A 15000-nucleotide genomic window follows, 5' to 3' on the forward strand; every position below is an offset into this window, starting at 1 on the left:
GTGGTGTAGCGTATATGGATTTGTCCGAGCGCTGTGACGACTCCTTTAGAAACTGAAACTGGTCTTCAGGTCAGGAGAGTAAAAGTTAATGATACAGGGTAAGGCTTGGAAATTGTGCCATCTCCTTCATCGTACCTTAAGCCTTTTTCGATAACTCTGAGTGTATTTGATCAGCCTTATAATCATAGTTATCGTTCGTTGGGGTGTTCCCTTCACTTGCCTCCGCAGACATAAAACATGGCGTGAACATTACAGAAAGAAAACAAGTCAGCTCTTTCCTTTCTTTTGGAGCGGCTTATCTGGCAAAGGTGTTCCCGGTCCTGCCAAGGATGTTATTGTGATATATCTGACCTCCTCTCTCTCTCTCCTTCTCCCATATTACCCACATTTTCTTTCATGAATCTCATACTTGAGTGTACATTACTGTATTATTGTTCTTGCCATTTTCTTTGATATGTGTTGTAATTTAACTTTGTAATGTAACTTTTGACCCCCCCACCCCCCATCCCCCACCTTCTCTCTCTCCTCTGTTGATTTATCAGTCCGTCTGTCTGTCTGTCCGTCTCTCTGTATGACTGTCTCTCTCGATCTCTCTCTCTCCCTCATTTCATCTTTTCTTCTTTACTCTCTTCTCCCCTGTAATTGCTTCCCAATGTGAGCAGGGGGGACGAAGAAGGAAAAGAAGTCATTTCAAATGGATATTGTCACAAACTAAAGTTCAGTATTGGTCACATTTTTCTTCAAGTTCTAAACATAAACTGACAAGTCATTTCTTTGTTAACTTTCTATAGTCTTTTTCTGTATCAAAGTTAGTTCACAAGTAAAACCCCCATTGAAAAATCATCACCTGACCCTTTTAATTCTCTGTTTAATTCTGGTCCTCCTTTACGTTGCACGTGGTATTTAATTCTCTATTTAATGCTGGTCCTCCTTTACGCTGCACGTGGTATATAATTCTCTGTTTAATGCTGGTCCTTCTGGCCTTGCTGTACCTGCTGTAGTCAGGGCCTTGCACAGCAGGTACAGCAAAGCCCTGACTGCAGCAGGTACAGCAAGGCCCTGACTACAGCAGGTACAGCAAAGCCCTGACTTCAGCAGGTACAGCAGGTACAGCAGGGCCCAGACTACAGCAGATACAGCAAGGCCCTGACTACAGCAGGTACAGCAAGGCCCTGACTACAGCAGGTACAGCAAGGCCCTGACTACGGTACAGCAGGTACAGCAAGGCCCAGACTACAGCAGGTACAGCAAGGCCCTGACTACAGCAGGTACAGCAAGGCCCAGACTACAGCAGGTACAGCAAGGCCCTGACTACAGCAGGTACAGCAAGGCCCTGACTACAGCAGGTACAGCAAGGCCCTGACTACAACAGGTACAGCAAGGCCCTGACTACAACAGGTACAGCAAGGCCCTGACTACAGCAGGTACACAGGAGGTACAGCAAAGCCCAGACCTGTCCCACCACCCCAGGGTTCCAGACAGTGGCAGCAGAAGACAGACCGCGCGCTGAGTGCTGTGTGCAGCGTTGAAGGGCTGACGTCTGACTGCTGTACCCCCTCCCTCCATCCCCCCTCCCCCACCTACACACACCTAGCTACCTACCCCGGGTAGGTGGCACCAACAGGAACACGTTCAAGTCAGCAGTGTTCCCCGACACACTGACACAATGGCCATGCGTAACAGTGTTCCCTCACACACTGCCACATTGACCATGGGTAACAGTGTTACCCGTCACACTGACACAATGACCATGGGTAACAGCGGGGCAGACTGACCAGCGGCCATACAGTTGCACAGTCAGTTCAGACAGCGGCATCCAGGGACTCAAACAGATCAATAAACAAACAGAAACAAAGGAAGCAAAGAAGGAAGAGAGGAAAGAAAGAAAAATGCTGAAACGTCACACCAGAGCTCAACGACGGAATTCTTTTCATCACACACACACACACACACACACACACACACACACACACACACACACACACACACACACACACACACACACACACACACACACACACACACACACACACACACACACACACACACACACACACACACACACACACACACACACACACACACACGCCTGACTTCCCAATGAAGCCAACCCACTGAGCAGGCCTTGGAAGCCGACACCACGTTTGTGTAAAAACATTAACATAAAATGAAACAACAATCGAATGAAATAAACAAACAGGTGAATACATTGATACATAATCAATTCATATTAAAACATTAAAAATACATAATGGATTTACATTAATACATGTTCACATTAATACACAATAAATCTACATCAACGTACAACGAAGCGACAGATACGCAGAAGACTGAAATAAAACAGGAAACACTGCTTACCTAGCGAACACTGTGACGGAGCTGAACACCTCTGATCGCTGTGTGGGGGTGGTGGTGGGGGTGGGGTGGGGACGGGAGGGGAGGAATCCGAGCTTTCTCTTTCTGCCGCTCTGCACTGGGGTGGGTGCCAGACAGTGGGGTGGGTGCCAGTGGGGGCAGGATAGGGCTGAAGGTGTACTGTGTGTCCACAGAGCTGTGAGTACTGTGTCTGTTGGTCTGTGTTGTGTGTCTACAGAGCTGTGAGTACTGTGTCGGTCTGCACTGTGTGTCCACAGAGCTGTGAGTTCTGTGTTGGTCTGTTTTGTGTGTCCACAGAGCTGTGAGTACTATGTTGGTCTGTACTGTGTGTCCACAGAGCTGTGTCTGTTGGTGTGTGTTGTGTCCCGAGAACTGTGAGGTGTGTGTTGTGTTGTGTGTGTTGTGTTGTGTCCAGAGAACTGTGAGGTGTGTGTTGTGTTGTGTCCAGGGAACTGTGAGGTGTGTGTCGTGTTGTGTGTGTTGTGTTTTGTGTGTTGTGTTGTGTGTGTTGTGTCCAGGGAACCGTGAGGTGTGTGATGTGTTGTGTGTGTTGTGTTGTGTCCAGGGAACTGTGAGGTGTGTGTTGTGTTGTGTCCAGAGAACTGTGAGGTGTGTGTTGTGTTGTGTCCAGAGAACTGTGAGGTGTGTGTTGTGTTGTGTGTGTTGTATTGTGTCCAGGGAACTGTGAGGTGTGTGTTGTGTTGTGTCCAGGGAACTGTGAGGTCTGTGTTGTGTTGTGTGTGTTGTGTTGTGTCCAGAGAACTGTGAGGTGTGTGTTGTGTTGTGTGTTGTGTTGTGTCCAGGGAACTGTGTTGTGTTGTGTTGTGTTGTGTGTGTTGTGTTGTGTGTGTTGTGTTGTGTCCAGAGAACTGTGATGTGTGTGTTGTGTTGTGTCCAGGGAACTGTGAGGTCTGTGTTGTGTTGTGTGTGTTGTGTTGTGTCCAGGGAACTGTGAGGTGTGTGTTGTATTGTGTGTGTTGTGTTGTGTCCAGGGAACTGTGAGGTCTGTGTTGTGTTGTGTGTGTTGTGTTGTGTGCCGAGAACTGTGAGGTGTGTGTTGTGTTGTGTGCAGAGAACTGTGAGGTGTGTGTTGTGTTGTGTGCAGAGAACTGTGAGGTGTGTGTTGTGTTGTGTGCAGAGAACTGTGAGGTGTGTGTTGTGTTGTGTGCAGAGAACTGTAAGGTGTGTGTTGTGTGTGTTGTGTTGTGTCCAGGGAACTGTAAGGTGTGTGTTGTGTTGTGTTGTGTTGCGTTGTGTTGTGTCGTATCCAGAGAACTGTGTTGTGTTGTGTTGTGTTGTGTTGTGTTGCGTTGTGTTGTGTCGTGTCCAGAGAACTGTGAGGTGTGTGTTGTGTTGTGTTGTGTTGTGTTGTGTTGTGTTGCGTTGTGTTGTGTCGTGTCCAGAGAACTGTGAGGTGTGTGTTGTGTTGTGTCCAGAGAACTGTAAGGTGTGTGTTGTGTTGTGTCCAGAGAACTGTAAGGTGTGTGTTGTGTTGTGTGTGTTGTGTCCAGGGAACTGTAAGGTGTGTGTTGTGTTGTGTCCAGGGAACTGTAAGGTGTGTGTTGTGTTGTGTCCAGGGAACTGTAAGGTGTGTGTTGTGTTGTGTCCAGGGAACTGTAAGGTGTGTGTTGTGTTGTGTCCAGGGAAAAGAACGGAGTGCCGACGCCACCATGACCACTCTGCCACAACCGCCCCGTACCTCGGAGTAAGTTCACCACTGGATGACTCGTCTGACCCTTGTTTTGTCTGACCCCCTTGTTTTGTCTGACCCTCTTGTTTTGTCTGACCCTCTTGTTTTGTCTTGTTTTGTCTGACCCTTTTGTTTTGTCTTGTTATGTCTGACCCTCTTGTTTTGTCTGACCCTCTTGTTTTGTTTGACCCTTGTTTTGTCCGATCCTCGTTTTGTCTGACCCTCTTGTTTTGTCTTGTTTTGTCTGACCCTCTTGTTTTGTCTGACCCTCTTGTTTTGTCTTGTTTTGTCTGACCCTCTTGTTTTGTCTTGTTTTGTCTGACCCTCTTGTTTTGTCTTGTTTTGTCTGACCCTCTTGTTTTGTCTGACCCTCTTGTTTTGTCTTGTTTTGTCTGACCCTCTTGTTTTGTCTGACCCTCTTGTTTTGTCTTGTTTTGTCTGACCCTCTTGTTTTGTCTGACCCTCTTGATTTGTCTTGTTTTGTCTGACCCTTGTTTTGTCTGACCCTCTTGTTTTGTCTTGTTTTGTCTGACCCTATTGTTTCGTCTTGTTTTGTCTGACCCTCTTGATTTGTCTTGTTTTGTCTGACCCTTGTTTTGTCTGACCCTCTTGTTTTGTCTTGTTTTGTCTGACCCTCTTGTTTTGTCTGACTCTTGTTTTGTCTGACCCTTTTGTTTTGTCTTGTTTTGTCTGACCCTCTTGTTTTGTCTGACCCTCTTGTTTTGTCTGACCCTCTTGTTTTGTCTGACCCTCTTGTTTTGTCTTGTTTTGTCTGACCCTCTTGTTTTGTCTGACCCTCTTGTTTTGTCTGACCCTCTTGTTTTGTCTTGTTTTGTCTGACCCTCTTGTTTTGTCTTGTTTTGTCTGACCCTCTTGTTTTGTCTTGTTTTGTCTGACCCTCTTGTTTTGTCTGACCCTCTTGTTTTGTCTGACCCTCTTGTTTTGTCTTGTTTTGTCTGACCCTCTTGTTTTGTCTTGTTTTGTCTGACCCTCTTGTTTTGTCTTGTTTTGTCTGACCCTCTTGTTTTGTCTGACCCTCTTGTTTTGTCTGACCCTCTTGTTTTGTCTTGTTTTGTCTGACCCTCTTGTTTTGTCTTGTTTTGTCTGACCCTCTTGTTTTGTCTGACTCTTGTTTTGTCTGACCCTCTTGTTTTCTCTTGTTTTGTCTGACGCTCTTGTTTTGTCTTGTTTTGTCTGACCCTATTGTTTCGTCTTGTTTTGTCTGACCCTCTTGATTTGTCTTGTTTTGTCTGACCCTCTTGATTTGTCTGACCCTTGTTTTGTCTGACCCTCTTGTTTTGTCTTGTTTTGTCTGACCTTCCTGTTTTGTCTTGTTTTGTCTGACCCTCTTGTTTTGTCTGACCCTCTTGTTTTGTCTGACCCTCTTGTTTTATCTGACCCTCTTGTTTTCTCTTGTTTTGTCTGACCCTCTTGTTTTGTCTTGTTTTGTCTGACCCTCTTGTTTTGTCTGACCCTCTTGTTTTGTCTGACCCTCTTGTTTTGTCTGACTCTTGTTTTGTCTTGTTTTGTCTCTTCTTTTCTGAGGTACTTGCGCTCCGTCTCTCTCTGTCTCTCTGTCTCTGTCTCTGTCTCTCTCTCTCTCTGTGTACAATGAAGATATTGTTACCACTGTTTTTTTTCCTCATTCCCACCAAACCCCAATGCAGTTGTAATGATGCCTGTGGCCTGTATACAAATAAAAAATTTGCCAGCACATTCTCTCTCTCTCTCTCTCTCATTCCCTTCATCTCTCTCTCGTGTTACTGTTTTTGTTGTCAGAAGGACAGTTTAGAAGACTAGGCAATGCCTAAAATCTTTATCCTTGAGTAATAAAGTTTTTGAATCTTGAATCTCTCTCTCCGGCTCTCCCCTTTCCTTACCAAAGCTCAGTGTCTGTGTGCAATATCTATGACGATGATTATAATTGAGCGTTTTACTGTGGACACGCGCACGTGTGTGTCCGTCCGCGCTGTGTGTGTGTGTGTGTGTGTGTGTGTGTGTGTGTGTGTGTGTGTGTGTTCGCGCTCAAATGCAAGTGTGAATGATATATTCTGACGTATTAATGAAGAATATGAACACGAGTCGTCGTGGCCGAGTGGTTAAGGCGATGGACTAGAAATCCATTGGGATCTTCCCGCACAGGTTCGAATCCTGTCGGCGACGTTTTTTTTTCCTTGAGCTACTGAAACTGAAACTGAAACTGAACACGAGCTCGTCAATGTACTGATGCATGAGGGCGTAGTGTTTTTGTTGTGTGTGTACGTCCGCGCTGTGTGTGTGTGTGTGTGTGTGTGTCAACCGGGAGTTAGGTGATGTAGCGAGGCAATTTTTGACTCACTTGTGTAAACAAAGTGAGTCCTTGTCATAACCCGGTGTTCGGTTGTCTGTGCCTCTCTCTGTGTGTGTGTGTGTGTGTGTGTGTGTGTGAGTTAACTTTAACATTGCCATTTTCTCTGGAAATACTTTGCCAATGCCAAATTTGGCTTAAACATAGTTGAAAGAAAAACCTTCACAGTCATATCAACAATAGGTTGTAAATCTCCCGAATTTAGCCGTATTTCCGAATCATTAACAGTTTATTTCGTTGATGTTCGGTCCCGGCGGATTCCGAAAACCGCTGTTAACCTCCTGCAGCTTCCCGATTGTCTGGTGACAATACGCCAGACAACGGCAGAGTGGCCATGCCTGGTTCATGGAATTTGTGACGTTTTCTTTCATGTAAAGCCCCCTGCTCTTAGACAGAGAGGGCGCTATATAAATGTACATTATTATTATTATTATTATTATTATTAAGCCTATTATTATCATTATTATTAGGCCTATCATTATTATCATTATCATCATTATTATTATTAAAGCTGAGACTTTATAAGGGAGACAAGTCATGTTCTCCGACACTCCCGTTCACACACACACACGCACGCACGCACGCACGCACACACACACACAAATGCGCGTATCACCAAATCTCCTATCTAAAATCACCGACAGTCAGTCAGTCAGTCACACTGTCCCCGCAGTGGTCAGGTTCAAATCACCACATGTCCCAGACTCCCGGAACTGCTGGGCCCAGAAATATGACCAGAACACTGCGGGAAATCAGTGAGTCTGGCACCTCCACCCACCCCCACCCTTTCTTCCTCCAGTCACTTCTCTTTTCTCCAGGAACCTCCGCCACCAGTTAACCGCGCCAACTTTTACGCCGCGATAAGGGCTGAGATAATCTGCCGAACTGAGATAAAAGTACCGTGACAGTTTTGGGGTAGGGGGCACCAAACCTTGGTTCAGTGAGCCAGCACCGTTGTACACACTGAGGCCATTAATAACAAAAGACTATTGCAGGCTTTATCTCTCAACTGGCCACACACACTCGAGACGGACAGACACACACACACACACACACACACACACAAAAGTAGCTGCCATGTGGAATGCAATCAGATGTCTTCACCGACAACCAAAACGGAAGATGTGATCAGAGGGACAACGCTGGACTGTACCTGATCGTGTGTCAGTGTGTGTCGATAAGAACGCCGGCCTGTTCAGTGGACTGCGGTGAGACGTCACGCTCAGAACCTCCATGCCCGTACACACACACACACACACACACACACACACACACACACACACACACACACACAAGGCCCGTCACAGACCACGTCCGGACTGCAGACAAAAGAAGGGCCCGGTGTGTATCTGCAGTGCCGACAATCTCTTCATCTGGCCCACAGACACCATGCAATGTCAGTGCCGTCACCTCAGTGTTGGTGACGCCCAGGGTGGTGGGGTGGGGGTGAAGAAGGCTCGATTTGCTGTCCGTGTTTACCGAGTAATACCGTAAACATCCTGTCAGTCAGCCCTCCTGTGCTCCTTGAAATTGAGACAGGTGGCTGATCTTTCTGTCCACCCACCAACCCCACATTCCTTCATTACGGGCGCGATAGCCGAATGGTTAACTCTTTCCATACGAACGGCGAAAGAGACGATGTTAACAGCGTTTCATCTCAATTACCATCATCAAAATATTACGAGCGGAAGGCTCTTATACTGAAGAGGTGAATGTTGACAAAGAATACCACAGTTCTGACGACGGAAGCTAAAGGTTGGGTCATTCAGACACCCACTGGACATCCGAGGGGTCTGTGTAGAGGAGAAGAGAGGACTGGCCGTACTGAGTGAGTTAAAGCGGTGGACTTTCAATCTGAGGGTCCCGGGTTCGAATCTTGGTGACGGTGCCTGGTGGGTAAAGGGTGAAGATTTTTCCGATCTCCCAGGTCAACACATGTGCAGACCTGCTAGTGCCTGAACCCCCTTCGTGAGTATACGCACGCAGAAGATCAAATACGCACGTTAATGATCCTGTAATCCATGTCGGCGTTCTGGGGGTTATGGAAACAAGAACATACCCGGCATGCACATCCCCGAAAACGGAGTATGGCTGCCTACATAGCGGGGTAAATTTGAAAAAAACAAAACAAAAAAAACAAAACAAAAACGGTCGTACACGTAAAATGTTACATGTCTGAGCGTGCATGAATGCATGCCTGAAATCTGATTGAATGATAATAATAATAATAATAATAATAATGGATACTTATATAGCACACTATCCAGAAATCTGCTCTAGGTGCTTTACAAAAACGCTTTTGATAACATAAAACATTATATCTATGCTACATACACACACCAAAATGTGACCACACACACACACACACACACACACGCGCGCGCGCGCGCGCGCGCGCGCGCGCGCGCGCGCGCACGCACGCACACACACACACACACACACACACTGCATACATACACTTTAACATACATGTGTATCTAACAGCTACCCTAACACACACACACATAGGCAGGCACATACTTACATAAACACACGCACACACAATACACATTCATATACATGCAAGTAGTTGTGGGCCTGCCACAACTGAACTTATTGCTGAGGGAAAAGGTGAGTTTTGAGACGAGATTTAAAAGATGCGAGGGAATCAGAATGACGGAGGTTATCAGGGAGCTTGTTCCACGTCTTTGGCGATTGAAAAGAAAACGATCTGTGTCCATAGGTCTTACTTCTGACGTGAGGTATCCTGAGAAGTCGAGTGATACAGGAAACGAATGATGAGCGCCGAATGGCAGCCGTCAGTCGGCTCTACCCAGGCAGGCAGCCTGTTGTGTAAATGACCCCGTGTTTGTAATGCGCTTAGAGATTGGTCTCTGACCGAGGGTAGGCGATATATAAGTATCCATATCAATCAATCAATCAATCAGTACTGAAACATGGCGGAGATAGTGAGAAGGGAAAGAGAGAGAGTGGAGGGGAAGACGGGGGAAGAGGGGGGGGGAGGCAGGGGCAGACTTCAATCGTAGTCCAAGACTTAACAGTTTCCATTTACACAAAAATCTTAATAGTGTGCTCCATTACAGCCATCTTGGTAGTGCCTATTTAAAGACCCAGATGTTTGATGTCATGATACTGAAGTGGAAAAAAACCTACTTCCGCTGAGAGCATGCTTGGCCCTGTTTTCACTCTCTGAGCACTATGGTTGTAGTGCACACTATATGTAGTGTTATACACTATGGCTGTTCATACTATATGTGGTGCTATACACTATGGCCACACACACTACATGTGGTGCTATACACTATGGCTGTGTACACAATATGTGGTGCTATACACTATGGCTGTGCACACTATATGTGGTGCTATACACTATGGCTGTGCACACTATATGTGGTGCTATACACTATGTCTCTGCACACTCCATGTGGTGCTATACACTGTGGCCCTGCACACTTCAACAGTCACACAGCCGTAATCCTAATCAGCTCTAATCCCGTGGCTAATCTCTTGCCCGAGCAGTGGTGGCCAGGCCGTTTGCCTTGCAGGATCGGTGTTGGATGTGACAGGTGAAAGCTTTCCTCTGACCCTGCGCCACTGCCTCGTGAAAGGCCTTCAGCACACAAGGCTTTCCTTGCTACTGAATATCCGTCACTGGTTCTGGGGGATATCAGTTCCGTTCGTGCCGTCTGTGTCTTGATAGCGCGCGCGCGCACACACACACACACACACACACACACACACACACACACACACACACACACACACACACACACACTGAGAAGGGGAATGTGTGTACCGACACGGATCAAAAGCCTTCCCCCAGCTGACATAAATGAGGGATTAAAGATCTGACAACACAGCATGCCTTTACCACCGTTCTGTGTCCACTGTGTGCCGTCAACAGGTGGGGAGTGAGGGAGAGAGAAGGAGGGGGGAGGGGGGTCGGGGGGGGGGGGGGGGATTTCAAGTCTTTCCACACCGCTCCAGTATACTCGTCCCTCTGAAAGTGGGGCAAATTATGGTCAAACCATAACCTCCCCAAAATACATGTTGCATGAAATCGTCAGTTCTTAAGAATATTCATAATAATATATACTCCTAATTGAACACCCCCCCCCCCCCTCCCCCCATCTCTCTCTCTTTCACACAGCTTGTTTTAGCATTATCTTTGTCATCGGGGTTGCTTTGTTGTCTTTCCCCAACACAAATCTTAGAGAGAGGGACGACGACAACGACAATCATGATAATGACAACGGCGTTAATACAGGGAGGGAGAGAGACAGACAGACAGACAGACATAGACAGAGAGAGATAGAGACACAGAGAGAGACAGAGACAGACAGAGAGACAGGCAGACAGGGAAAGAGAGAGAGAGAGAGGCAGACAGACATACAGACACAGACAGAGAGAGATAGATACAGAGAGAGAAAGAGAGACGGAGACAAAGACAGAGGGACAGGGAGAGAGAGAGAGAGGCAGACAGACATACAGACATAGACAGACACAGAGAGAGAGACAGAGAGACAGAGACAGAGACAAAGACAGAGAGACAGACAGACAGGGAGAGAGAGAGAGGCAGACAGACATACATAGACAGTGAGAGAGTCACAGAGAGAGACAGAGACAAAGACAGAGAGACAGACACTGGACACTGGAATTATCTATTGTCATTGCCAAGAAAGGTCTTTTGACAAGAGGGCAACAACATAAATGCATATATTTTAGCTTCAAAACAACAACAACAACAAACTGTATTTTTTTCTCTGAATCCTTCAGTCAGTTTAAACCAAGAAAATATGCAATACTTGGAAACACTTAAGTCACATCCTGACAAAAACCCAACGAAACGGAACTAAAGAAAAACAACAATGTAATGATAATAAAATACCAAAATGAATGGGGACTGACTCGACCATCCATTCAAAAATACATCAAACCAATACATACTGCCTCAACAATACACTGAAGTATGCCATGTTATGTTTTCTGTTTTGTCCAAATAAAATAGCAACTTCTGTACTAACTATAATTAAGTGTCTTCTATGCTGTTGATACTATTCTGACTTATATACCTTTGTCTCATTGTTTGAGCTTCTGCAATGCAGAGAGAGAGAGAGAGAGAGAGAGAGAGAGAGAGAGAGAGAGCACAAATGGCTTGCAAGAGCAAATGAAACTGATTTCTATTCCTCTTTATTTATTTATTTATTTATTTATTTATTTATTTATTTTTATAATTTAATACGTTTCTTCTATCTGTGCTCCACTGTACCCGTATTAAAGCCTTGAAACCAAATTGGGTCAGTTGACCAATGACATGTGTATTTGTGTCCACCATGGACTGTGTGGACCATTTCAGGTGTTCGTGTTTGTTTTCTTTGTCACATTTGACCGTGATTTCACACAGCCCCTCATCAAATACTGACCTTGTCAATTCAAATGATACCGTCAAATGGCAAACCAAAGTAACAATAGTTGAGGGTTTATTTTAGGATTCACTTGAATCCTCAGTCCTTTCCACAGCACTGTCACAGATTATTTCTGACTGCCCACTGTTGTTGCCAGAGTTGCCATTCACACCATGGTGTGTGGTGTCCACAGTTACCATTCACACCATGTTGTGTGGTGTCCACTGTTACCATTCACACCATGGTGTGTCCTGTCCACTGTTACCGTTCACACCATGTTGTGTGGTGTCCACTGTTGCCATTCACACCATGTTGTGTGGTGTCCACTGTTACCATTCACACCATGTTGTGTGGTGTCCACTGTTACCATTCACACCATGTTGTGTGGTGTCCACTGTTACCATTCACACCATGTTGTGTCCTGTCCACTGTTACCATTCACACCATGTTGTGTCCTGTCCACTGTTACCATTCACACCATGTTGTGTGGTGTCCACTGTTACCATTCACACCATGTTGTGTGGTGTCCACTGTTACCATTCACACCATGTTATGTTGTGTGGTGTCCACTGTTACCATTCACACCATGTCATGTTGTGTGGTGTCCACTGTTACCATTCACACCATGTTATGTCCTGTCCACTGTTACCATTCACACCATGTTGTGTGGTGTCCACTGTTACCATTCACACCATGTTGTGTGGTGTCCACTGTTACCATTCACACCATGTTGTGTGGTGTCCACTGTTACCATTCACACCATGTTGTGTCCTGTCCACTGTTGCCATTCACCCCATGTTGTGTGGTGTCCACTGTTACCATTCACCCCATGTTGTGTGGTGTCCACTGTTACCATTCACCCCATGTTGTGTGGTGTCCACTGTTACCATTCACACCATGTTGTGTGGTGTCCACTGTTACCATTCACACCATGTTGTGTCCTGTCCACTGTCACCATTCACACCATGTTGTGTCCTGTCCACTTGGCAGAATGACCTTCTGGTCCCGGCACGACCCAGTGCGCATGCCCCGGGGCAACACAGACAACTGGGCCAAACTGAGAGTGCGGGTAAGTTGTTTCCCTTGTCCAGTCTCCCCTCCCCCACCCTGTCTCTATGCCAGTGTGTGTGTGTGTGTGTGTGTGTGGGTGGGTGGGTGGGTGGGTGTGAGTGTGTGCATGTGTGTGTGTGTGTGTGTGTGTAAAGCCAATGCGGCTTCAGAGCAAACCGAGGAACAGCAGGCATGATCTTCGCTTTGCGACAGATACAGGAGAAATGCAGGGAGCAAAACAAGGGGCTATATGCAGCAGTTATTGATCTGACCAACGCCTTCGATGCAGTTAGCCGAAACGGGCTCTGAAAGATTGTGTCAAGACTGAGCTGTCCACCAAAGCTCCTTACCACGCTGCAGCAGCTCCACGAAGGCCAGATGGGCACGTGAAGCACAGCGGTGTTCTATCTGACCCATTCCCGGTTGACAATGGGGTCAAACAAGGCTGTGTCCTTGCTCCAACGCTCTTTGCAATCTTCTTCAGCATAATGTTTAGAGAGGCTAAAGAGGATTTCACTGAAGGGATCTACATGCAGTCCCGAATTGATGGCAGTGTCTTCAATCTGGGATGACTTACGGCCTGCACTAAGACACTGGAAGAGCTGATTCTGGAACTGCTTTTTGCAGATGATTGTGCACTCTTTGCCTATAGCGAAAATCTCTCCGGGCAGTCGTCAATCACTTTGCTGGCTCAGCAAAGGCCTTTGGCCTCACAATCAGCCTGAAGAACACAGAGGTCCTCCATCAGAAACCACCACACTGTTCCTACAGCCCTCCACGCATCAGCATTGATGGATCAATGCTCAGCACAGTTGAGCACTTCACATACTTTGGAAGTGTCATCTCCTGTGATGCCACAGCATCCGGGGATGTCGACAGCCACATCACCAAAGCCAGTAGCTCCTTTGACTGTCTGCAGAAGCACATCTGGAACACTCACTGCCCTTGTCAACAAAAAGCCTTTGTGTACGGAGCTGTAGCCCTCACTACTCAACGGATCAGAAGCCTGGGTTTGTACCGAAAACAAATGTAATTCCTAGGGCGTTTTCACCAAATATACCTTTGTCCCATTTGGGGAAAAAAGTGGCAAGACTATGTGACAAACATCGCAGTCCTAGAGCGATCCCACACCACCAGCACAGAGGCCATGCTACTGACCAGACAGATCAGATGGACGGGACATCTATCATGCATGAAGGACACACGAATTCCCAAAACTTTTTTTTCTACAGAGAGCTTTGCCAGGGCTAACGTGACAGAGGAGCCTCAGGAAAACGCTACATAGACCAGCTGAAGCGACAAGTCAATGCTGCTGGCATTCCAGAAAAGGGCTGGAAAAACATCACCAGAGGCAGAGACAGATGATCACCCACCAAGCAAGGCACCGAGACCTTGGAATCTGCAAAGAGGCCAGCTGTGGAGGAAAAGCACATACAGAGGAAGGCATCAGCTGCCCACAGCACTCCTACCCAGGGAATTCCTTGCCCTCTGTGTCCCAGGGTGTGTCGCTCTACAATCGGCCTGCACAGCCTCCAGGGGGCTTGACGCCAAGGATCTTCCTCTCAGTGATCCTCAGATCAGAGGAACCTGACATCATGTGTGTGTGTGTGTGTGTGTGTGTGTGTGTGTGTGTGTGTGTGTGTGTGTGTGTGTGTGTGAACGTGCGTGGCGAGAGATCGTAACTATCCCTCATTAAATCATACCGGGAAAAAAGACATGGACAGTAAGTCAACACAGAGAGCGGGAAAGACACAGGCATTGCGTCGAGCCAATGTTTCTCAGGGAAAGACACAGGCATTGTGTAGAACCAGTGTTTCTCAGGGAAAGACACAGGCATTGCGTCGAGCCAATGTTTCTCAGGGAAAGACACAGGCATTGTGTAGAACCAGTGTTTCTCAGGGAAAGACACAGGCATTGCGTCGAGCCAGTGTTTCTCAGGAAAAGACACAGGCATTGTGTTGAACCAATGTTTCTCAGGAAAAGACACAGGCATTGTGTTGAACCAATGTTTCTCAGGAAAAGACACAGGCATTGTGTTGAACCAATGTTTCTCAGGGAAAGACACGGGCATTGTGTTGAACCAATGTTTCTCAGGGAAAGACACGGGCACTGTGTTGAACCAGTGTTTC

The 15000-nt window shown here is 46.7% G+C and overlaps 2 protein-coding genes and 1 non-coding gene across 8 annotated transcripts in view; 2 read left to right on the forward strand and 1 right to left on the reverse strand.

Annotated features, from left to right (window-relative positions):
* The window catches only part of LOC143284622 (ceramide kinase-like), a 50448-nt gene extending 42769 nt beyond the window's left edge, over nt 1-7679 (reverse strand). For both annotated transcript variants that reach the window (XM_076591480.1, XM_076591479.1), the window contains exon 1: nt 7570-7679. In XM_076591480.1, the coding sequence (XP_076447595.1) occupies nt 7570-7651 (82 nt within the window). In that variant the 5' untranslated portion in view covers nt 7652-7679. The remainder of the gene's footprint in view (nt 1-7569) is intronic.
* The window catches only part of LOC143284624 (uncharacterized), a 21661-nt gene continuing 9131 nt past the window's right edge, over nt 2471-15000 (forward strand). The window contains exons 1-3 of one of the 5 annotated variants that reach the window (XM_076591481.1): nt 2471-2556; nt 4023-4084; nt 12812-12890. In XM_076591481.1, the coding sequence (XP_076447596.1) occupies nt 4050-4084; nt 12812-12890 (114 nt within the window). In that variant the 5' untranslated portion in view covers nt 2471-2556; nt 4023-4049. Of the gene's footprint in view, nt 2721-4022; nt 4085-12811; nt 12891-15000 lie in introns of all 5 variants that reach the window. The other 4 variants (XM_076591486.1, XM_076591485.1, XM_076591483.1 and 1 more) reach the window with 4 other exon arrangements.
* Nucleotides 6151-6232, forward strand: Trnas-aga (transfer RNA serine (anticodon AGA)). Its single transcript has one exon. It is a non-coding gene; the product is annotated as a tRNA-Ser (tRNA).

The sequence above is a fragment of the Babylonia areolata genome, chromosome 8 (assembly GCF_041734735.1).
Source record: "Babylonia areolata isolate BAREFJ2019XMU chromosome 8, ASM4173473v1, whole genome shotgun sequence".
Taxonomy (NCBI): domain Eukaryota; kingdom Metazoa; phylum Mollusca; class Gastropoda; order Neogastropoda; family Buccinidae; genus Babylonia; species Babylonia areolata.